General features: G+C 43.7%; 1 protein-coding gene across 2 annotated transcripts in view; it reads right to left on the minus strand.

The window, feature by feature from the left end:
- DUSP12 (dual specificity phosphatase 12) overlaps positions 1-17,235 on the minus strand; it is a 35,187-nt gene extending 17,952 nt beyond the window's left edge. Inside the window, exons 1-3 of one of the 2 annotated variants that reach the window (XM_089683076.1) lie at positions 17,108-17,235; positions 13,456-13,600; positions 7,972-8,253 (exon numbers count right to left, since the gene is read on the minus strand). In XM_089683076.1, coding sequence (XP_089539202.1) covers positions 7,972-8,222 — 251 coding nt within the window. In that variant the 5' untranslated portion in view covers positions 8,223-8,253; positions 13,456-13,600; positions 17,108-17,235. The remainder of the gene's footprint in view (positions 1-7,971; positions 8,254-13,455; positions 13,601-17,107) is intronic. The other variant, XM_089683078.1, reaches the window with a different exon arrangement.
- Positions 17,236-25,834: the final 8,599 nt, after the last annotated feature.

The raw sequence follows: 25,834 nt of genomic DNA on the forward strand, positions 1-25,834 counted from the left end.
CGCTTTACTTACTGTATATATTGTACATTCACATCAGTCCCTAACCCTCAAGGGGCGTACAATCTAAGATCCCTAACTTCCATTCATACATACACATACTAGGGCCAATTTAGACAGGATCCAATTAACCTACCAGCATGTCTTTGAAGTGTGGAAGGAAACTGGAGTACCCGGAGGAAACCCACGCAGGCACAGGAAGAACATGCAAACTCCAGGCAGGTGGTGCTGTGGCTGGAATTCAAACCAACGGCCCTAGTACTGCCAGGCGGAAGTGCTACCGATTTAGCCACTGTTTTCTCTTTACATTTACAGAAAGTGAGGAGAAATCGTCTTCAGTGCAACATGGGCAGCAAAAACTAAACAGGAGTTTTAACGCTTCCTTACTTTATACAAAAACAGAAAAAAAATGACTTTTAGCTATAAATACACTGGAGTGTCCATTCACACCAGATATGCTGGCATTAGCTGATCACTACATGCCAGCGCATATACATTGTAGAAGCAATGTATTTTATTAGGAGCAGTTCACACCAGTGCTCTACTTTTATTTTAGCGCAACACAAGTAAATGCATGAAAGTGCACTACATTGTACAGAAACGCAGGAGGAAAGACAGTCAGTAACGTTTCATTTGCAAATAAAGCTTAGTGAAGTTTGAATAAACTCTACACATTGCAGTATGAAGGGACCCTTAAACGGATTGGTCACTCAAAACTCATGCTTTTATGTTGTAAAGGAAGTCTACCCTCATATGGGGTATTACACTATAGCTCTTAATTTAATAAATCACTTATGTGTTTTGGTTTTTACTTTTCCAAGATGTGCGTTCATGGATCCTATCAGGTTGAGATGGATCTGTCCTACTGTGCATCAGTGTAGGCGCATTTCCCCACTGTGATGTCTTTGTAACAGTTAAAGTGTTACTAAAACTGGGACCCTGCATTCACTATATCTGGCCTCCCACAGTACACAGAAAATGGAAATGCAGTCATTTTAGTAAATATAAACTGGTAAATACCTTTTCTCATCAGCAGTTAGAGCAGTCTTGTGACTTCTATCAGTGTCCAGCAGAGCACATGGTAAAGCTTGTAGGAGGAACTTTCATTTTGCTCTAGGAGGATGCAGAACCCCTGACCTGTCTGGGCAGTGCTGATTGGCCCTGTGCTGATCACATACACTCTCCCAAGGAAAAAAAAAACCTCTCTAGCCATACACACCAAAACTGAGCATGTGCAGAGTGCCTCAACCCAATATGACTTAGGAGATAAGAGGGGGACACTGGAAGAAGAGGAGGATTAAAAAACACAGGATCAAATAGCATTTTTACACAATGCAGAGGAGGATCAACCCCTTAGGTTCCACGGTGAGTATAACAAGCATGCTCTACTGAACATACAGACTGATTTTACTGGTTTGTCGGTTTAGTAACACTTTAAGTGATATGTGATCCATTTGGTTGCAAATATATTACTGTATGAACTCACATGAACCAGTTATTTTGAACATAACATGTTTAGTCAGTGGTGATGCTATGCTTCTGTTTATTTTCAGTGCATGTATTTTTCTCAAGTTTCCCTGAAGAAGAGAATATGTTGAAATATGGCAAAACATGAGAAATTTGCACCCAGATTGCATTATGATCACCGTTATACCTGTTCTCTTGTTTTTATGCGAGTTTAATGAGACTTGTTGAATGCAATTTGTTTGATTTTTATCATTTATATACAGATAACTGTGTCTTAAAAGTCCCATTTCAAACTGATTTTGCTAAATGAAGTCCACCGTCTGTTTTAATATCAGATTGTTTTGTCACTTTGGTGGCTGTTCTCATGGGTATTGAAGTCTAATACGCATAACTACACTGCAGACAGATATTAGAACCCTCTTTTGCATTAGTCCCACCGAAGATGCATGAGCCTAGCAGAGTTCATATGGATGACCACAGGGCTCCCCTATGTATTTCTGTACTTGTGGAGCTGCTATTTTATTAGCTAGATCCTCAATATATTAATGCAGGCCTCATCAATTTAAATGCCAAAAAATTTAAAATGTCCCCTACATAGCACCTTCACATTCATCAAAGACAGTCTGTGAAAAGCTTACACCCAAGAACAAAAAAAATAGCCAGTCTCTAGCTGTGTTGACTGCATTCATTTTTTCCCACTTTTATGGTGACTGCCAGTAACACACTTGCTGTCCTAGGGTGACAATGATCACTCACGCACTGTACTGTGTCTATAGAAAAGCAGGATTGTCATTCTAAGAGAGGAAGTTTGTTTGAACTACAAAACACCCCTTCTTAATCTGCATAACATAGTGAAGAAGTGTTCTGTAGTTCACATCAATGAACTGAGCAGAGCTGATACATTGCATAGGATTTCAATGCAGCACAAAATTCTATGAGCTCACTGAAATTCTGGCAGGATCAACAAGCATTTTTCTGTACTTGCAGGGTTTTTATAGTGACAAGACAAGTGTAAATGCATTGGAGCAGTTCACTGTTTTTCGTTTGTCCATACTTACACTTTAACTTGAAAAATGCACTAACCAAAAAGGATTTCCTAACTTACTTCTACTTTTAAAACTTGTGTCTGAGTACATAAGCCATATGTCTCCTGTAAACTTGTTATTGATGAAAACGATTTTATTGGTAACTTGCTGTGTGTCAGTTTTAAAATGAATCCAAGAAGGCAGCCATGTGCCAACCACAAGATAAGCAATTTATTGGTGTGCGGGTAAATTCAAAAGGTGAAGCTCAACCCCCCCCCCCCCCCAGCCCCCCTTATACTTACCGGAGTCCGATTTCAATCCAGTAATGTGCATGAGAGCAGCAGCTCTCTCGGCTGTCTCTTCTGATTGGCTCACATAGCAGCGGGAGCCATTGGCCGCTGTCAATCACAGCCAGTGAACCAAGGAGAATGGAGCAGGGGTGGGGCCAAGCTACACTGTGTTTGTAAATGGACATACAGAACACAGCTCAGGAGCGAGCAAAGCTTGCTATTTGGGGCACTTAGCGGGGGGGCGAGGGCCACTTGCAGGGGACCCAAAGAAATAAAAGAAATAGGAGGATCAGGGCTGCTCTATTCAAACCTATTACACAGAGCAGGTAGGTATGACATATTTGTTGTTGTTTTTTTAGAGTCACATTAAAAGGTGCATTTTAAGGTCTGAATGGAGAAAGAACAAATAGAGGGCTCACCGGCCTAGTGCATTACCATAAAAAATTTTTAATAAGAGATAAAAGTAGGTATTGTATTCACAAATGACAGTAAAGTCAAACGCACATCATAAAAGAACAGCTTGGTCAAAACTGCGCTACATGACTGTCTGCGATAGGGAGTGTAGACATCCGATAGGCTAACGTGTTTCGAGAACTTGCCTCTTCCTCAGAGCCACTGAGGCTGTGGCTCTGAGGAAGAGGCAAGTCCTCGAAACGAATTACCCTTTCGGATGTCTACACTCCCTATCGCAGACAGTCACGTAACGCGGTTTTGACTAAGCTGTCTTTTTATGATGTGCCTTTGACTTTGCTGTCGTTTGTGAGTACAATACATACTTTTATCTCTTATTAAACATTTTTTATGGTAATGCACTAGGCCGGTGAGCCCTCTATTTGCTCTTTCTCCATTCAGTAAATTTGGATTTCCCCTGTCTTTTGAGGGCAGCAAGGTGTGCATATTCCAGGACATGCTTGTTGTGGTCCTAGCCTTCATTGAGTCCATCCCCAAGCGCAGGAGCATTTGTGTTTGCTGGTTCTTTGCATATCAAGGTCTGTTTGAACACTTCTAAAAAAAAGAAGAGTGTGTGAAAAGGTGTCTAGAGTGTACAATAGGACACATGCAAAACAGATTTTAAAGCAGTGTTAAACTTTTAGTGTCTTTTAGGTTCACCGTTGCATCGGTCCCCTGCCCCTCTTCAATGACAGCGATCATTCAAAATCCGGCACATGCACTGCTGGTTTTTACCAGGTATAGCAGCACATCTGTACAAGTGGGGGGGATTTCTGAGAGCCAGAGGAGAGGTAGATGGATCACCCAACATAATTCAGAATAGATTTGACCACAGAGGACCATTTTACAATAGTGGAACTGGAATATGATGAGAAAATGTACATGTATTTAATTGTAGAATGTGCGATAAAGCATAGATGCTGGAGGTAGTTAATGCTCAAATAAAATGTTTCAAATCAAAGCAGAATCAAATATTGCCCCTCAGCAATAAGGATGCCATCGGGAAATTTAAAAAAATATATATTTATTGCCCACAAACAACAGACTTGTATTAGAGGAAAGAATGGACCATCCCAGAGATATTAGTGTTTACCTAAATCTAAAAATAGGGTTTAGGCTCACCGGTCTCCCTTGAAGCTGCAATTACAAACACTGTACCAATTCCCCCATCCCCACCAAATGCCTCTGCCCTGTGAGAATTCCCCTGAAGTCCCAGAAACCACTGCTTTAATGCCCTTTCCCTCTGTTTGCTTCATCAAAGCGGATCTGAGTAACAGAAGCTTTGACTGGCTGTTCAGGTGAAGGCAGTTAATCACAGCATGCATCCAATCAGAACCTGCACCCACACAGTTCTGTGTTGTGGCTAACAGACAGAAGAAGTAATAAAACAGAAGCTGTGGAATAAACAACTTGGACCTCTTACTTAGATAAGTGGTTTCCCACACCAACCCTCAAGTACCCTCAACAGGCCGTGTTTTCAAAATTTTTCTTAGAGAAAACAGCCAAACCAAGCCATTGACGTTTTCTTTTTAAAGTGCCTGTGCAAGGTGAAGGAGATCGTAAAACATGACTTGCTGGAGATACTTGAGGACTGCGGAGCTGCTCTGTAACTTTACACTGCTAACCTGTAGACATTTTTAAAGCATCACCCATGGACATTTTTAAGTACCGCAGTTTTACGCCATTCCACAAGCGTGCACAATTTTAAAGTGTGACATGTTGGGTATATATTTACTCGCCGTAACATCATCTTTCATATTTTATTAAAAAATTGGGGTATATGTTGTTATTTTTTAATCAGTGTATTGTTTTCCAAAAAATATATATTCATTTTTAAAACACACAGAAAATTGATGTTGAGCTAATCACAATAATGCCACAGACATTCCAAAACAAATAATGAGATGAGAAGACAATAGATAATACAACATAACATAATCAGTAAATGGAAGGAATATGGGAGTGAAGACAAAGGTGAAATAATAAAGGTCCAAAATGAGGACCAAAAGGTGTAACAGACAATAAATCATGACCGTGGGTAAACCGCACGGAAATGATCAGGGAGAAATATCATATTAACTAAATCACAGTAATAGTGGGACATATGAGTCCGTCACAACATAAATGAAATAACGTGAATACAACTGATGAGAGAGTGGAGCAAAATGTGAAAAATACAAAATGAAGAGCTTAATATTAAAAGTGGACAAACTACTTATCACAGAAGAATGACAATAACAACGCACAGTGAGGCCAAAAATTGTGACCATGCAACTAAAGAGTCATACCACAATGCGCGTCAAAAGGCCATGTGACATAAAATGACTAATAAGTGACCATATAAATACCATAAATAAATGTGGCAAACATATATAGAGTGCAACTAGTATAAAACAGAAAATGGTGATATAAACGCACAGTGAAACCAAATGAATGTATTACTGTGCACCATAAAACACAATAACACAATGAAGAAATAAATAACGTGACTAAAAAAAATCGTAAATACGACAAAGTCCAAGTGCAAAAACATCCAACAAAAATGCATTAAAAAAAACAAAAAAAAACAAAACCACAACATGGATAGGTAAATGATTGTTGAATCCCACTCCTGCTAAACTGCCTCCTCACGTCCGCGCCCAGACTCCAAGGGGCCAAAAGGCTTTCAGGACACTCACTGCAGGGGCACTTTAAGTGGAATCCAAATGGCGATGTAGGGATGATATCCCCCTCACTGGTGGACCATACTGTTCAGTGGTGGTAATATATCTTTCACCTTTGGACACGGAAATCCGCCAGCGCACAGAACTCCTGCCAGGGGTTCGTTGGACCAGAAAAAACAGCCAGCTCACAGCACTCCCAGGGAGACAAGAAAAAGTGCTTCCATAGTGTAACATTGTAAATGAATCAAATTTATTGTAAAGACAAATGCACACTTACATGGGAACAGATCAAACAACGCATCAATCACATGTGTTGATATGGATGTACTGGGTTTACCAATATGGCTGCGGCCGTTCGTGTCAGAAATTACATCACCTGCTTTCCGACCTACACATCATCACGGTCACGTGACTTCATCATGTAAGTGTGCATTTGTCTTTACAATAAATTTGATTCATTTATAATATTACACTATGGAAGCACTTTTTCTTGTCTCCCTGGGAGTGCTGTGAGCTGGCTGTTTTTTCTGGTCCATGCAAGCAGAAAGGGACAGGGGGGGGTACTTTAAAAATAATATTCATTTTTTTCCCTTACACTTTTCCTTTAGCATTTTTTTTAATCACTTTTATTCCTATTACAAGGAATGTAAACATCCCTTGTAATAGGTATAAGCCATGAAAGGTCCGCTTTATGAAGAGATCTGGGGGTCTATAAGACCCCACAACTCTCCTCTGTGCTGGAAAGCATGAGATAAAAGAAAAGAAAATTGATCTAATTCAAGCAAAAAAATGGCCATGTTTACATCTGCCAGAACCGGAAGAGACGTCATAATGTTGGGGACATCCCCTCACACTGCCTGTAGACACAATCCAGCGGCTAATCATCCACCAGAATGGCTTTTAAATTGCAGGGAATCGCTGGCTGAAAAAAAAAAAAATCTGGATGATGGCTGTAGCTGCATGCATCATCCAGATATCTCCACTTAAACCTGAGGACATCATATGATGTCATTTGGACAGCAAGTGGTTAATCACCACTGGGTTTTGTATTTTTTGCTAAATAAAAACGGAAAAAGACAGAAAATTTGGAAAAAAAAAAATCATGATTTCTTCATTTCTGTTATAAAATTTTGCAAATAAATAATTTTTTCTTCATAAATTTAGGCCAAAATGTATTCTGCCATTTTCTTTGGTGAAAATAACCCAAATCAATGTTTATTATTTAGTCTGTAGGAAAGTCCTCAAACTATAAATAAACTATAACTGTAAATATCTGAAAATTGATCAATCCTGATCAATCCCCATTTCTTGAGATCTGAAATGTCAGGACAGTACAAATGAACCCTTAAATGACCCCTTTTTAGAAAGTAGACAGTCCAAGGTATTTAGTAAGAGGCATGGCGAGTGTTTTGAAGTTGTAATTTTTTATATTTTTTTTGAAAATTAAAACAAGCAATTTTCCCCTTTTCTTTTTTTTTTACATACTGTCACCAGTGCAGTACAGTGTCATCATATAAAAAAAATAATTATTTTATTTTCTTTGTAATAACATTTTGTTTTACGATTATTTTTTCCAAATTTGTTTAACAAACTGGCCAGAACAATACAATGTTCCAATAGTAACATTGTACTACTCTGGGGAAGTGATCATTATTTGTTTTTGCTTTGCTATAAGCAAGCACGTTACTGAATGAAATCGATTCATTAAGTATTGTGATTAGCTGTGATTGGCTATAGCTAATCATGTGGTACAGATGGGCAGTGATTGGCCCTGTCTGTACCATGTGATCACTTTGACCAATCACAGGTAGCAACACAATTGTACACAATGAATGGCATAAAAGGAAGCTATTAATTGTTTACAATTGATCACAGCGATCACATAGTATCATCAGTGGGCCGGTACAGTGATCTGCCATTGGCTGTGTCCATCGGACACAGCGGATGACAGAAGGCGCGTTCCAGGAGGACGTCATATGACGTCTACCTGGAACGAAGAAAGTCCCCCCTTGCCTATTTCAATTGGCCGGGTGGGAAGTGGTTAAATTGTTGTGATTTCAAATGTGTTATAGAACTTACCAGTGAACAAGAACAGATGACTCAGCCATTGCTAATGCTTCCTTCAAAAAGTGTAGGCACTCAGGCAAGCAACTCAAAATGTCTGCACTGGAATCGTCCAACAAATTAACAAACTTTGTCTGAAATGAAGATAGATCAGGTTGTACACTGTCTACAGTCAATATGTGAGTGATGCCAGTTTTTTGTAAATGTTGTACATCTTCAACATCACTGATGTTACCAAGATATAGTCTTGGCAGGACAAGAATCATGTTTCAGACAAAAGTCAATCCACAGATGGCCCTGAAAGAAATAAAGCAAATATTAGATCAAATATTAAATATTAGAGCATTTTCAGGTTTTCTTTGCTTCTACTTTTGCATTTCCTTGATAAACCATCCACAATCATTTTCATTTGCAGCTTTCTGCTGCCCTTTACTTCACAAACCTCTGCCAACAAAGGTAAAGAGTACATGAATTTGACTTGGTATCAGTCTCTTGCATCACCTATACAGCAGCAGAGGTATAAATTCATCAATCTTCTTCTGCCCAGTCAACAAGCTGGGGATGGAGAAAGGATACCACTGTATTCCTTGAAGTGAAACTGAAGTCTCAAATTTAACCGCTTCCCCGTCGCCCTACAGTAGAACTACTGCTACAGGGCAGCAGGGCTGCGCAAAATCTATATATATATATATATATATATATATATATATATATATATATATATATATATATATGTGATTTGCATGTCCGGGTAGGAAGCGCACACACGCCGCCTTACCTGTGCCGTCCTACCCGTGCCGCCACTGGCAGCTAGGCATGTCAATCACTGGGTCCCAGCCGGAGATTCCCTGCCAGCTCCAGGTGATGGCAGTGCAAAGCTGACAGGGGAGAGACCTGTGTGTAAACAACACAAGTCTCTCTCCTGCCAGCAAGGATATGCTGTTTTTTATTTCTCTGCACAGCAGAGAAATACAGTGTCAGTGCTTTTTATTAGCACTGATCACTGTATTAGTGTCATTGGGGATGTCAGTGGCAGTTAGTCAGTTACCCTCCAGTGTCAGAATCCTAGTCATTGTCCCGCTGTAAGTCGCTGATCGCCGCCATTACTAGTATTTTTTTAGCATAGACGTAGCAGAATACATTTATGATGAAATTTGATTTTTTAAACTTTTTTATTGGGCATTTTTAATAGCAAAATTTCAAAAATACTGGGGTTTTTTTTTTCAAAATTGTCCGTCTTTTTTTTGTTTATAGCGCAAAGAATACAGAGGTGATCAAATACTATCAAAAGAAAAATCTGTGCGAAAAAAAGGACATACATTTAATTTATGTACAGCACTGCATGACCGCGCAATTGTCAGTTAAAATAACGCAGCACCATATCGCAAAAAATGGCCGGGTCAGGAAGAGGGGGTAAATCCTTTGGAGGGCAAGTGGTTAAAGATTGCAAGCAGGCAGGCTCTTTATTGCAGAAGAGACATGCAATGTCAATTGCAACTGTAAGTGTTGTCATCCACCTAGCTGTGGTGTGTCTCTCTAAATCTCAGGACTGGAAAAAAAGAAGTACAAATCGTTTGAAAGGTAAAACTGTTTCCTTAAAGAACTTTTTTCTGTAGTGTAAAAAATAAGATAGGTCTTATGAGATATATAAATCAATGCATGCCTTCAACATAAGTCGGTATTGTCAACCAATGATTAACTATTTTACTTACCATACCACATAGAGCAATGGTCTGTACGTGGACAAATGATCTGCCACAGATGACATATTCCCCCACATGTACTCTAGTGCATGTGGATATACAACCTTGTGATCACCTTTAGGTTGCACACGCACAATACAATCAGATTGCACAGTAGTGAATGTATCCAGCACCAATGGAATGGGCCACTTAAATTTTACAGCAATTGGACAGTCAGATCGTACAATGTATGGCTCTATTTGGATATATTTTTGTTATTTCTAGATTTTAATCAGAATGTATCATTTTATAATAAGTATCATCATTCTTAGCAGTATTCACACCATTATCAGTTTCACTACCATTTGTACCATTTTACGATTGTACAATCAGATTGTATAACATATGGTTCAATTTATACATTTATCATTTCACTCATGTTTTCATACATCTACTCCTTTTAGATCAATTTATTACCAAGAATGAATATAGTGATAATGACTATGTCAGTAGTACTAATACTATTATTATCTTTAGTATTTTTAATATTATTTTTATTATATTACCCTTCTTTTATCATTAAAGGCACATTTGACTTTATTATTTTTATAATAAAACATATAAAGAAAAGAGAACAGTGGGTACAGACATATGGGACCAGAGCACTGGTCTTAAGCATGAAGACAATCCAAGGAGACAAGTACAATCTGTACACTTCAACAGTAGAATTAGAGGAATATCAGTAAACATAAAAATTACAGCGACATATGATCCAGGGACGCACCCTAACGTAAGGCACAAGGAGCATTAGTATTTGTCTCTGGAAAGTTCACTGTAGAAAATGAAGCAAGAAAAGACAAAGAAAGAAAAGAAACAAGCAAAAGAATGTGAGAAAAGGTAGAGGGGGAGCTGGGAACCGGAAAAGGACAAGGGGCAGGCCCCCAATGGCTGCCTCCTGGAAAAACCTCAGGGGGGGGGACATAACAAATCATGTCTGAAGTAAGGAAGCCGGTGCTTAGGTAGATGACGTTGAGTCCACTAGTCCAAATGAATGAAGTCTAGGGAGGCACAGTAGGACCACAGAATTCCAGAAGGGTCGTGGAGGAATAGAAATGGAGCCAGACCGACCACAACAACTTATGTTTGTCATAAGTGTCATTGGCAAACACCAACATTTCTTCCATGTGCATAATATCATTAATAGTAGACACCCACAAAGATGGAAGAGGAGGGGTGGACGTTTTCCAGAAAAGGGGTATCAAAGACACAAATAGGAAGAAACAAAGTAGGCATTTCTTCTGTGCTGCCAAGGAGCCCGGTAATATAGATAAAAGAGCCTCACTACAGTGCCAACAAAGGTCAGATGTAGCAGGAAATACCCTATGCAGGGAAAAGGGATCCCTATACAATTGTGAGAGAAGCTTAAAATTATTTTCCTGTGAGTAGCAGGATATAGAAGATTTATGGGTGAAATAGAATGATGTAAGTCATTCCTCATCAGATATGTCCCTACCCAAATCCCAGGACCATGCCCTGGTATAGGGCAGAAGTTCAGAGTGAATCGCGGAATGTAATAATCTGCAGAGGGAAGGTAAAAGATGTCAGGGAGGTTCAAAAAGGGAACATAACCGTTCAAACTCAGAGGGCGGGCGATCGATGTGAGTGAAGGAGTGCAAGTGTTTACAAAATGAAGATAAGTGCAAAGCGGTCAACCAATCCCTGGAACCACCCGGGAGAAGTGGGAGGCCAGTCTGAGGGTGGATAAAGTCACGAGCTACCAGCCAGGAGGTGTGGGAGAAGGGACCAAGAACAGAAGATCCCGTCCCTCGTGGAAAGGAAGGGAAGGATTGTCATATAGAGATGACAGAGGGGAAGGAACGGAGGACAGAAGGGCATTAAGTCCACATCTATAACATAAACGCATAACCGCCACAGTTAAAGGCAACAAGCCGAGGAAACGCTGTAGGTCACGGCCGTAACCCCAGGGGAGAGCTCGTAAATCGACCTGAGATAGGTCTTGTTCCACCATAGAAGAAACCTTACAAAAAGGTCTAGGTAACTAATCAAGCATACGTGCCAACAAGGCAGCTCTGTAATACAGCTCAAAATCAGGCAAGCTTACTCCACCCAAGAGCTTCGGATAAGCAAGCAACTTGTACTTCAATCTCGAAAAGCCGCGATGCCAAATGAACCTGATCGATAAAGAACGTAAGGAGAGGAAGAAACAACCGGGCACCGAAACTGGGATAGTCCGGAAAACATAGAGCAAAGGTAAATTGTCCATCTTAAGGGTGTTAATGCGTCTAAACCAGGGCAAAGAGGAAGCTCCCCTTGAATCCAAGACTTTACACAGATGAGAAAGTAGGGGCAGATAATTGAGTAGAGTTCAGTAAGATTGGAAAATATCAAAACCCGGAGGTAGGAAATAGTCTTCGGACACATTGAAAAGAAAAATTGGAGCGAAGATGCGACAACACGCTGTCGGGCAGAATAATATTCATTCAGCGCCTCCGTTTTAGAGAAATTCAGTTTAAAGTTACTGTACAAACCAAACCTATGAAACTCATGAAGTAGACTAGGGAGTGAGATGAGTGGCTGTTGCATTTAAACCAGAAGGTCATATAGAGAAAGTTTGTGATAAGAAGGGGTACGGATACCCACAATAGAACCGTTAGCCCGTATAGCCCGCGCAAGGTGTTCCTTTTTTATTATTATTTACTGTTTGAACTTTTTGTGTTTTTTTTTTTTTTTTTTAAACGTCTTACAATTGTACATTTAGATTGTATAATGTATGGTTCAATTTATACACTTACACATTTTGAGTTTTTTATTCTCTTTTATATTAGGCCAACATATCAACCATAATATGCCATTTTAATAATAATGATGATGATGATGATTTTTTTGTGTGTGCATATGCACCCATATTCTTGTTTTTGTTCAGCACCCATGTTCTCATTTTTATGTCATTTTTTTTTCTGTAATATGTTCATTATGACTGACTGTTTGTTTTTAATTATGACCCCCTTTGAGGGGACATTGTATTGATGTCAGATTGAGATGAAAATGTTCTTATGTTCTTTCTAGCCCTGATGAAAGGGGCACTTGGACCCCCGAAACATGTTGGCTACTTCTCAAATTATACCCCTGACTTTTAATGGAACAAACTTGTATCTGGACCTCTTAACAGTGGTGTGGTGCTTCAATTTTAACTATTGCAGAAGAGACATGCAATGTCAGTTGCAACTGACTGTAAATGTTGTCATCCATCTAGCTATGGTGGGTGATAAGTCTCTCTAAATCTCAGGATAGGAAGAAAAGAAGTACAAATCGTTTGGAAGGAAAAACTGCTCCCTTAAAGAAGAACTCTAGGCATTTTTGTTATCTGTAGTGTAAAGTATAAGCAAGGTCTTAGAAGACATATAGCTCTTTAGGTATCATTGTCATTACCTTAATTATACTTTTAGGATGGATAGTAAAGCTCTTGCTATACTTCCAGCCCACTGCAGCTATGAGAGAAGCCACACTGTGTTGCTTTTCTACACCTTTTCCATTCACATGTTTTGTATTCTGTGAATGGACAAGAGTAGAGAATGGGCAGACAAACGACAGTACAGATTCTATGTATCAGAGCCATAGTTCTAATAGACGAAGCAGCCGAAATATAGTGAGAGCAAAACTATTAAAGTATTGACGGCAATACTTGAAGAGACATGCAGGGGCGACTTAAAATGATAGTTCGCCTTTTCAGAAAAAAATGAAAAGGTGAAATAACATTCTATATCTTCCCCAACCCCCAGGTCACTGCTGCACTTACCTCTGTGAGTGATACAGTTTCACCATCTAGGCAGCCCAGTACAGTGGTCCTGGCTGGGGTTTGAAACCTGCACTGTTCTTCCTCTTCTTTCCTTAGAGAAGTCACAGTACTTCTGACTGGTCAGCAATGGTTTGTCCCAGCGTCCCTAAGGAAAGAATAGGAAGAAAAGCATGGTTTTTAAATTCCAAGACTGGTGCACCAGACTGAAACTGGTGAAAGGCAGTGAAATCTGTATCATCCACAGAGGTAAGTGCAGTGGGGACCATGGAGGTTGGGAAGGGAGTTAGTTCACCTTTTGATTTTTTTTTTGAAAAGGTGAATTTACACTTTAACCTATTTATTATACACTACAGATTAAAAAATATCCTGGAGTTGTTCTTTAATAGACAGATAAAACATATATAGTGAAGCAGTTTTACTAATACCAACCATAGGATTTGCACTTCTGGGGAGCATAGACATTCGTACAATGATACACTGCCAGGAGCTCACAGACCATAACTGCAGAAGGCAGCTACATTGGCAAATATAAAAAAGGAGAGACAGTTCTTTTAGGAGCAACAGAGGTATAGGGGCAAGGCAAGCCCAGTAGAGTCGATTCACTACCGGAGTATAGGCTGTTTACATGAAAATCATTTTTTTCTTGCACATAAATGAGTGATCTTACCAATTCTTAGATGTGATGGCTGTATTAGTTTTCTTTATTATGCCTGTTCCTTTATTTTCACCTGATGATCCAGCCAGTAAGTCTGTTATTTTTCAAACAGTCCAGCAAAAATAGCAGTTAGAGGCTTGACACAAACCATTTAAGACTGAGAGTGGAGCTTATTATGGCAAGCTTTTAATTATTTATGTAAACCTTTATCCCAAAAGGAAAAAAAAATAGTTGTTGTAACTGCGTTGCTAAAACTTTGTTTTAGAGAGAGTGGAAATGGATTACAATACCTGACAGGTTTTTATTGCTACCTCTGCCCGTTAGGGAGAATAACACTCACCATCTGTTTTGTTTACTGTCATCATTGAAAGTGAAAGTAAAAGAAAACCCCAAATTTTGGATTGTCCCCAAACGTTGAGAGGAGAAATCTTCCAATGTGGATATTAATTCTGATGACCTGGGGGTCCCCAAAAATTCCCTTCATTTGCAAGCATTTCCTCTCACTTCCTGTTCTGGTTATCGGACAGGAAATGAAGGGACATCTCCCCAATGGGACACAGATGGTAAAGAAAAAAAAGTGATAGGGGTTATAACACTCCCTTACTCAAAATGAAAAAAATGTTTTGCATATTGTTCTAAATTAACTCATGCTAGTGCATCGAACACTGACTCTTTCCAGGTTGACAATGCTGCTGTTCTAAAGGTGTGTCTGTTGCATCTCCATCCAGAAGGGAGACACCCTAATACAGGAAGTTTGTTACTGGCTGGATCACCAAGTGAGAAAAAAGGAAAAAATCCTAGAAAGGAAAATGAATGCAACCACCACATTTAAGGATTGGTAAACTGCAATATATAAAATTTTTGTTTCTGGATTTATTACCAGAGTGGATAAAAATCAATGATTCAAAAAACGCATTTCGAAGGGACCCCCCCTTTGAAATGCGTCAGCTGCACCGAGAGTCTCCCTTTCCGATGATTCGCACGTGTCTCCTTATCCTAGGATTCGTTTTTGGGTTATATATGCCTGTTATATTGCTAACTTTTGTGAGTATATCTCTTAAATCAATAAATCCACTAATTGTTTACTGAGGCAATGCGCATGGTTGGTGCGCTCTATTTTTGTACTCTACTACAATTTGCATGAAGCTTCCCCAGCTTCGTCTTGGAGTTGCACAACCTTTGATCGGTCTTGGACGACCTTCCATATACTCTGGTATTATTGGTCCATCAGCCCTCTACTGATCTGGGTCTCTGAGTGCAGGAGGTGTTGCATCAATAACCGGCAAGTGTCAAAGGAGACATCTGCACTGATAATCAGTTCCATCATTATCAGTACCACCCCATATGTGCCCATCAGTGCCACCTATCACTACACCTTCATCAGTGCCTTCTCATCAATGCCCATCAGTGCCACCTCATGAGTGCAGCCTCATCAACACACATCAGTGAAGGCAAAAAATTACCTGTATGCAAAATGTATAAACAGAAACAATTGAGTACTGTCCGTGATACTTTTTTTATTTGCACTAACATACAATTTTGAGGACAAGCTTTCGGGGAACGTCCCCTTCTTCAAGGTCCAAGCAGTACTAATCACAAAGTTTTAGCAGAATGTTAGAAGAGGTGTGGGGGATGAAGAAAAAAAAAAAAGAGACTAGAGATAAGACACAGCAAAAGCAAAGACTGGGGGGGGAGACAACACTCACAGAGGGAATCATGCTTGATGAGGTAATAGTCAAAAAACTGTTAGATAATGATTGAGGAATCCCATGTCCAAATAAACAGAAACAAAGAAAACCTTTTTATTTTTTCAAAATTTTTGGTCATTTTGTTTATAGTGCAAAAAATAAAAAACACAGAGGTGATTAAATACCACCATAAGGCTACGTTCACAGTAGCGTTGTGTGCAGGTGGCAGAGAGGCGTTTGGGAAGCGTTTTTACCGCTTCCCAAACGCCTCTGCCAATTCTGCTCATTACAGCACATGGTGCTGTTCTAACGGGAGCGTTTGCGTCACGGCAAAACAGACGCGTTGAAGCCTCCTATTCTCGTCTATGGTGCCGCTCCGCAAACGTGCGGTTGCGGGGCGTTTGCAGAGCGGTAACACCACTCAAACTGCATTATAGGCATTTGTGGGGCGTTATTAACGCTCAAACGCCTAGCAACTTCCGCTAAACCGCGCATGCGGCGTTTGCGGAATGTTTGCCGAGCGTTAAAAAACGCTCCACAAACACCGGACCAACGCTTGCCAAACGCTATAGGGGTGTTTGGCAAGCATTGGTAAAACAGCCAAGTGTGAACAAGCCCTTAGTAAGCTCTCTTTGGGTGAAAAAAAATGCTATAAATTTCACTTGGTTACAGTGTTGCATGACCGCACAATTGTCATTCAAAGTAGGACAGCACTGAAAGCTGAAACTTGACCTGTGCAGGAAGGGGGTAAAAGTACCCAGTGGGCAAGTGGTTAACTTAGATTGTAAGCTCCAAGGAGCAGGGCCTCTCTATGCTAACTCCCCAATGGCCGCTCTGGTTAGGATTTGTGTTTCTGAAGTCACAGGCACCACTAGAACATTCCCAATCTGACAGCTAGATGTGACAGCACAGACTCATGGGGGGATGAGGTATACAGAGACCTGACTCACACTGGGGTGACCTGTAACCATGCTAGGACAGACTGCACCACCCCCACTGGGTACAATGGTCAGTATGATGCTCCTTCCCCACACCACTGATCACACACAACTGGTGACAGGGGCTCTTCGGTCATTGTTGGATCTGTAAAGCAGAAATGCCATTATATAGCAGAGGTGTGATCATCCACCCAGGACTGGGGCTCTATAGAACTCTTCATGTCTCCTCATTATATACAGGCTGAATGTGACAGTGCAGGGCTCACCCCCGCCTGCTATGAGATGGCAGGGAGGAAGCTCTCCATCACACCTTCCGATCCCTCAGAACCACTGATAAAGCCGCACATTGTACATCCTTCATTAGAACTCACCTACACTGACACCTGTGACATCACATGCATCACACTGACACCGCCAGGCAAAGGAACTTCCACGATGTTATGACCATGTGACCACTCAGCAAGGAAGCTCTTCCGATGTATTCAGTGAGCATGCGCAGAGTTTGTCCCGCCTCCTCTTGTCTGGCAGTAGTATCATAGAAAGCAGCTCGCACTCTTGATGGGTTTAACCCTTTCCTCAGTCCAGGTTCCCCAGTACTCCCCCACATGGAGGGGATCCCAGGTGGCAACACGATTAACCCTTTCACCGCCGTGGTGTGCCCTCATGATATGTGGTATTTACTTCAAAAAGCATAAACTCTTGGTAAATACCACAGACAACAGTGTTGACGTAGAACTAATGCATAGGTGCCAACATTTCCCAAAAAGTTTTAGTGAAATTTTTTTCTGTATGTCCAGGAAGTATGGGCGGAGTATCATTTATCGTGGGCGTTGCTCAACAGTAAATGCAGCATGCGAAGTGGGCGTGGGTTCAATTACGTTAAATATTGGGCGTGGCTTAAAGGGGTGTCCTTAAATAGATCCTGAGATGACTTACATAGTGAAGAATGTCACGTTAAATAGGGAATATACTGTAGGTAGGTCAGTGTACAGGGGTCAGTAATATGTAGGGCAGTGTACAGGGGTCAGTAATATGTAGGGCAGTGTACAGGGGTCAGTGGTATGTAGGTCAGTGTACAGGGGTCAGTGGTATGTAGGGCAGTGTACAGGGGTCAGTGGTATGTAGGGCAGTGTACAGGGGTCAGTGGTATGTAGGGCAGTGTACAGGGGTCAGTGGTATGTAGGGCAGTGTACAGGGGTCAGTGGTATGTAGGGCAGTGTACAGGGGTCAGTGGTATGTAGGGCAGTGTACAGGGGTCAGTGGTATGTAGTGCAGTGTACAGGGGTCAGTGGTATGTAGGTCAGTGTACAGGGGTCAGTGGTATGTAGGGCAGTGTACAGGGGTCAGTGGTATGTAGGGCAGTGTACAGGGGTCAGTGGTATGTAGGTCAGTGTACAGGGGACAGTGGTATGTAGGTCAGTGTACAGGGGTCAGCGGTATGTAGGGCAGTGTACAGGGGACAGTGGTATGTAGGGCAGTGTACAGGGGTCAGTGGTATGTAGGGCAGTGTACAGGGGTCAGTGGTATGTAGCGCAGTGTACAGGGGTCAGTGGTATGTAGGGCAGTGTACAGGGGACAGTAGTATGTAGCGCAGTGTACAGGGGTCAGTAGTATGTAGGGCAGTGTACAGGGGTCAGTGGTATGTAGGTCAGTGTACAGGGGACAGTGGTATGTAGGTCAATGTACAGGGGTCAGTGGTATGTAGGTCAGTGTACAGGGGTCAGTGGTATGTAGAGCAGTGTACAGGGGTCAGTAATATGTAGGGCAGTGTACAGGGGTCAGTGGTATGTAGGGCAGTGTACAGGGGTCAGTGGTATGTAAGGCAGTGTACAGGGGACAGTGGTATGTAGGTCAGTGTACAGGGGACAGTGGTATGTAGGTCAGTGTACAGGGGTCAGTGGTATGTAGGGCAGTGTACAGGGGTCAGTGGTATGTAGTGCAGTGTACAGGGGACAGTAGTATGTAGCGCAGTGTACAGGGGTCAGCGGTAGGTAGGGCAGTGTACAGGGGTCAGTGGTATGTAGGTCAGTGTACAGGGGTCAGTGGTATGTAGGGCAGTGTACAGGGGTCAGTGGTATGTAGTGCAGTGTACAGGGGTCAGTGGTATGTAGGTCAGTGTACAGGGGACAGTGGTATGTAGGTCAGTGTACAGGGGTCAGCGGTATGTAGCGCAGTGTACAGGGGTCAGTAGTATGTAGGGCAGTGTACAGGGGACAGTAGTATGTAGCGCAGTGTACAGGGGTCAGTAGTATGTAGGGCAGTGTACAGGGGTCAGTGGTATGTAGGTCAGTGTACAGGGGTCAGTGGTATGTAGGTCAGTGTACAGGGGACAGTGGTATGTAGGTCAGTGTACAGGGGTCAGCGGTATGTAGAGCAGTGTACAGGGGTCAGTAATATGTAGGGCAGTGTACAGGGGTCAGTGGTATGTAGGGCAGTGTACAGGGGTCAGTGGTATGTAAGGCAGTGTACAGGGGACAGTGGTATGTAGGGCAGTGTACAGGGGTCAGTGGTATGTAGGGCAGTGTACAGGGGTCAGTGGTATGTAGGGCAGTGTACAGGGGTCAGTGGTATGTAGGGCAGTGTACAGGGGTCAGTGGTATGTAAGGCAGTGTACAGGGGTCAGTGGTATGTAGGGCAGTGTACAGGGGTCAGTGGTATGTAGGGCAGTGTACAGGGGTCAGTGGTATGTAGGGCAGTGTACAGGGGACAGTAGTATGTAGGGCAGTGTACAGGGGTCAGTGGTATGTAGGGCAGTGTACAGGGGTCAGTGGTATGTAGGGCAGTGTACAGGGGTCAGTGGTATGTAGGGCAGTGTACAGGGGACAGTGGTATGTAGCGCAGTGTACAGGGGTCAGTGGTATGTAGGGCAGTGTACAGGGGACAGTGGTATGTAGCGCAGTGTACAGGGGTCAGTAATATGTAGGGCAGTGTACAGGGTACAATAGTATGTAGGGCATTGTACAGAGGTCAGTGGTATGTAGGTCAGTGTACAGGGGTCAGTGGTATGTTGGGCAGTGTACAGGGGTCAGTAATATGTAGGGCAGTGTACAGGGGACAATAGTATGTAGGGCATTGTACAGAGGTCAGTGGTATGTAGAGCAGTGTACAGGGGTTAGTAATATGTAGGGCAGTGTACAGGGGTCAGTGGTATGTAGGGCAGTGTACAGGGGTCAGTGGTATGTAAGGCAGTGTACAGGGGACAGTGGTATGTAGGTCAGTGTACAGGGGTCAGTGGTATGTAGGGCAGTGTACAGGGGTCAGTGGTATGTAGTGCAGTGTACAGGGGTCAGTGGTATGTAGGTCAGTGTACAGGGGACAGTAGTATGTAGCGCAGTGTACAGGGGTCAGCGGTATGTAGGGCAGTGTACAGGGGTCAGTGGTATGTAGGTCAGTGTACAGGGGTCAGTGGTATGTAGGTCAGTGTACAGGGGTCAGTGGTATGTAGGGCAGTGTACAGGGGTCAGTGGTATGTAGTGCAGTGTACAGGGGTCAGTGGTATGTAGGTCAGTGTACAGGGGACAGTGGTATGTAGGTCAGTGTACAGGGGTCAGCGGTATGTAGCGCAGTGTACAGGGGTCAGTAGTATGTAGGGCAGTGTACAGGGGACAGTAGTATGTAGCGCAGTGTACAGGGGTCAGTAGTATGTAGGGCAGTGTACAGGGGTCAGTGGTATGTAGGTCAGTGTACAGGGGTCAGTGGTATGTAGGTCAGTGTACAGGGGACAGTGGTATGTAGGTCAGTGTACAGGGGTCAGCGGTATGTAGAGCAGTGTACAGGGGTCAGTAATATGTAGGGCAGTGTACAGGGGTCAGTGGTATGTAGGGCAGTGTACAGGGGTCAGTGGTATGTAAGGCAGTGTACAGGGGACAGTGGTATGTAGGGCAGTGTACAGGGGTCAGTGGTATGTAGGGCAGTGTACAGGGGTCAGTGGTATGTAGGGCAGTGTACAGGGGTCAGTGGTATGTAGGGCAGTGTACAGGGGTCAGTGGTATGTAGGGCAGTGTACAGGGGTCAGTGGTATGTAGGGCAGTGTACAGGGGTCAGTGGTATGTAAGGCAGTGTACAGGGGTCAGTGGTATGTAGGGCAGTGTACAGGGGTCAGTGATATGTAGGGCAGTGTACAGGGGTCAGTGGTATGTAGGGCAGTGTACAGGGGACAGTAGTATGTAGGGCAGTGTACAGGGGTCAGTGGTATGTAGGGCAGTGTACAGGGGTCAGTGGTATGTAGGGCAGTGTACAGGGGTCAGTGGTATGTAGGGCAGTGTACAGGGGACAGTGGTATGTAGCGCAGTGTACAGGGGTCAGTGGTATGTAGGGCAGTGTACAGGGGACAGTGGTATGTAGTGCAGTGTACAGGGGTCAGTAATATGTAGGGCAGTGTACAGGGTACAATAGTATGTAGGGCATTGTACAGAGGTCAGTGGTATGTAGGTCAGTGTACAGGGGTCAGTGGTATGTTGGGCAGTGTACAGGGGTCAGTAATATGTAGGGCAGTGTACAGGGGACAATAGTATGTAGGGCATTGTACAGAGGTCAGTGGTATGTAGAGCAGTGTACAGGGGTTAGTAATATGTAGGGCAGTGTACAGGGGTCAGTGGTATGTAGGGCAGTGTACAGGGGACAGTGGTATGTAGGGCATTGTACAGGTTTCAGTGGTATGTAGGGCAGTGTACAGGGGTCAGTGGTATGTATGGCAGTGTACAGAGGTCAGTGGTATGTAGGGCAGTGTACAGGGGTCAGTAATATGTAGGGCAGTGTAAAGGGGTCAGTAGTATGTAGGGCAGTGTACAGGGGACAGTAGTATGTAGGGCATTGTACAGAGGTCAGTGGTATGTAGGGCAGTGTACAGGGGTCAGTAATGTGTAGGGCAGTGTACAGGGGCAGTAATATGTAGGGCAGTGTACAGGGGTCAGTAATATGTAGGGCAGTGTACAGGGGTCAGTGGTGTGTAGGGCAGTGTACAGGGGACAGTGGTATGTAGGTCATTGTACAGGGGTCAGTGGTATGTAGGGCAGTGTACAGAGGTCAGTGGTATGTAGGGCAGTGTACAGGGGTCAGTAATATGTAGGGAAGTGTAGACGGGTCAGTAGTATGTAGGGCAGTGTACAGGGGTCAGTAGTATGTAGGGCAGTGTACAGGGGACAGTGGTATGTAGGGCATTGTACAGGGGTCAGTGGTATGTAGGTCAGTGTACAGGGGACAGTGGTATGTAGGTCAGTGTACAGGGGTCAGCGGTATGTAGCGCAGTGTACAGGGGTCAGTAATATGTAGGGCAGTGTACAGGGGTCAGTGGTATGTAGGGCAGTGTACAGGGGTCAGTGGTATGTAAGGCAGTGTACAGGGACAGTGGTATGTAGGGCAGTGTACAGGGGTCAGTGGTATGTAGGGCAGTGTACAGGGGTCAGTGGTATGTAGGGCAGTGTACAGGGGTCAGTGGTATGTAGGGCAGTGTACAGGGGTCAGTGGTATGCAGGGCAGTGTACAGGGGTCAGTGGTATGTAGGGCAGTGTACAGGGAACAGTAGTATGTAGGGCAGTGTACAGGGGTCAGTGGTATGTAGGGCAGTGTACAGGGGTCAGTGGTATGTAGGGCAGTGTACAGGGGTCAGTGGTATGTAGCGCAGTGTACAGGGGTCAGTGGTATGTAGGGCAGTGTACAGGGGACAGTGGTATGTAGCGCAGTGTACAGGGGTCAGTGGTATGTAGGGCAGTGTACAGGGGACAGTGGTATGTAGCGCAGTGTACAGGGGTCAGTAATATGTAGGGCAGTGTACAGGGTACAATAGTATGTAGGGCATTGTACAGAGGTCAGTGGTATGTAGGTCAGTGTACAGGGGTCAGTGGTATGTTGGGCAGTGTACAGGGGTCAGTAATATGTAGGGCAGTGTACAGGGGACAATAGTATGTAGGGCATTGTACAGAGGTCAGTGGTATGTAGAGCAGTGTACAGGGGTTAGTAATATGTAGGGCAGTGTACAGGGGTCAGTGGTATGTAGGGCAGTGTACAGGGGACAGTGGTATGTAGGGCATTGTACAGGTTTCAGTGGTATGTAGGGCAGTGTACAGGGGTCAGTGGTATGTATGGCAGTGTACAGAGGTCAGTGGTATGTAGGGCAGTGTACAGGGGTCAGTAATATGTAGGGCAGTGTACAGGGGTCAGTAGTATGTAGGGCAGTGTAAAGGGGTCAGTAGTATGTAGGGCAGTGTACAGGGGACAGTAGTATGTAGGGCATTGTACAGAGGTCAGTAGTATGTAGGGCAGTGTACAGGGGTCAGTAATGTGTAGGGCAGTGTACAGGGGCAGTAATATGTAGGGCAGTGTACAGGGGTCAGTAATATGTAGGGCAGTGTACAGGGGTCAGTGGTGTGTAGGGCAGTGTACAGGGGACAGTGGTATGTAGGGCATTGTACAGGGGTCAGTGGTATGTAGGGCAGTGTACAGAGGTCAGTGGTATGTAGGGCAGTGTACAGGGGTCAGTAATATGTAGGGAAGTGTAGAGGGGTCAGTAGTATGTAGGGCAGTGTACAGGGGTCAGTAGTATGTAGGGCAGTGTACAGGGGTCAGTGGTATGTAGGGCAGTGTACAGGGGACAGTGGTATGTAGGGCAGTGTACAGGGGTCAGTGGTATGTAGGGCAGTGTACAGGGGTCCGTGGTATGTAGGGCAGTGTACAGGGGTCAGTGGTATGTAGGGCAGTGTACAGGGGACAGTGGTATGTAGTGCAGTGTACAGGGGTCAGTGGTATGTAGGGCAGTGTACAGGGGTCAGTGGTATGTAGGGCAGTGTACAGGGGTCAGTGGTATGTAGCGCAGTGTACAGGGGTCAGTGGTATGTAGGGCAGTGTACAGGGGACAGTGGTATGTAGCGCAGTGTACAGGGGTCAGTGGTATGTAGGGCAGTGTACAGGGGACAGTGGTATGAAGCGCAGTGTACAGGGGTCAGTGGTATGTAGGGCAGTGTACAGGGGATAGTGGTATGTAGCGCAGTGTACAGGGGTCAGTGGTATGTAGGGCAGTGTACAGGGGTCAGTAATATGTAGGGCAGTGTACAGGGGACAATAGTATGTAGGGCATTGTACAGAGGTCAGTGGTATGTAGAGCAGTGTACATGGGTTAGTAATATGTAGGGCAGTATACAGGGGTCAGTGGTATGTAGGGCAGTGTACAGGGGACAGTGGTATGTAGCGCATTGTACAGGTTTCAGTGGTATGTAGGGCAGTGTACAGGGGTCAGTGGTATGTATGGCAGTGTACAGAGGTCAGTGGTATGTAGGGCAGTGTACAGGGGTCAGTAATATGTAGGGCAGTGTACAGGGGTCAGTAGTATGTAGGGCAGTGTAAAGGTGTCAGTAGTATGTAGGGCAGTGTACAGGGGACAGTAGTATGTAGGGCATTGTACAGAGGTCAGTGGTATGTAGGGCAGTGTACAGGGGTCAGTAATGTGTAGGGCAGTGTACAGGGGCAGTAATATGTAGGGCAGTGTACAGGGGTCAGTAATATGTAGGGCAGTGTACAGGGGTCAGTGGTGTGTAGGGCAGTGTACAGGGGACAGTGGTATGTAGGGCATTGTACAGGGGTCAGTGGTATGTAGGGCAGTTTACAGGGGTCAGTGGTATGTAGGGCAGTGTAAAGAGGTCAGTGGTATGTAGGGCAGTGTACAGGGGTCAGTAATATGTAGGGAAGTGTAGAGGGGTCAGTAGTATGTAGGGCAATGTACAGGGGTCAGTAGTATGTAAGGCAGTGTACAGGGGTCAGTAGTATGTAGGGCAGTGTACAGGGGTCAGTAGTATGTAAGCCAGGTCAGTAGTATGTAGGGCAGTGTACAGGGGTCAGTGGTATGTAGGGCAGTGTACAGGGGTCAGTGGTATGTAGGGCAGTGTACAGGGGTCAGTGGTATGTAAGGCAGTGTACAGGGGACAGTGGTACAGTATGTAGGACAGTGTACAGGGGACAGTAGTATGTAGGGCAGTGTACAGGGGACAGTAGTATGTAGGGCAGTGTACAGGGGACAGTAGTATGTAGGGCAGTGTACATGGGTCAGTAGTATGTAGGGCAGTGTACAGGGGACAGTAGTATGTAGGGCAGTGTACAGGGGTCAGTAGTATGTAGGGCAGTGTACAGGGGACAGTAGTATGTAGGGCAGTTTACAGGGGACAGTAGTATGTAGAGCAGTGTACAGGGGTCAGTAGTATGTAGGGCAGTGTACAGGGGTCAGTAATATGTAGGGCATTGTACAGGGGTCAGTAGTATGTAGGGCAGTGTACAGGGGTCAGTATTATGTAAGCCAGGTCAGTAGTATGTAGTGCAATGTACAGGGGTCAGTAGTATGTAGGGCAGTGTACAGGGGGTCAGTAGTATGTAGGGCAGTGTACAGGGGTCAGTAGTATGTAAGCCAGGTCAGTAGTATGTAGGGCAGTGTACAGGGGTAAGTAGTACGTAGGGCAGTGTACCAGTGGTGTAGTTTGGTTTTGTGCCGCCCTAGGCAAGTCTACAATTGGGCAGTCCTATCAACAGCCAATTCCAACTTTTCGGACAACAAAAGCTGAGGGTGCAAGCTAGAAAATTTTTATCGTAAGTGAACACTGTCACAATCATGCCCACAGGGCGTATGATGCTGAGCCCTGCCTAACAATTCCTCTGCCAAATAAAGTAGTGAAGATACTAGTTGATGTTGTGTAGAAAAATAAGCTGTTAGTTTTGTGTTCAGTCAGACAAGTGAGGACCGTCTTCGATATAACATCTACCGGACAGAAAGCAAAGGAGAATCTCGCGGCAACAACAAAACGCAATGGAAGACCAGAAATCCCTTTTTTTGCTCATCAGACTTGAAACTGCTTAACTCCAGGCATTTATTTGGCAAGTACTTATTTACCTAAACTTCTTTCTGTTATCTGTTTGCTGTGCTGTTCTGCTCTGTATATTTATATATATATTGGTTACATCTTCCATCTGTAAATATTTCTACTGCACCCTTTTGACCTTTTAGTAATAAATCTTACTTTCTAAAAGCGTTGAACTGTTTCTATAGCTCCTGAATGTAACTTACGAGCTCCTGCTGCTGAAGAACGCTACTATGAGTATTTAACCCTCTGTATAACCGG

This window comes from Staurois parvus, unplaced genomic scaffold (assembly GCF_062004578.1).
Source record: "Staurois parvus isolate SC_StPar_1 unplaced genomic scaffold, SC_StPar_1.0 ptg000300l, whole genome shotgun sequence".
NCBI lineage: Eukaryota > Metazoa > Chordata > Amphibia > Anura > Ranidae > Staurois > Staurois parvus.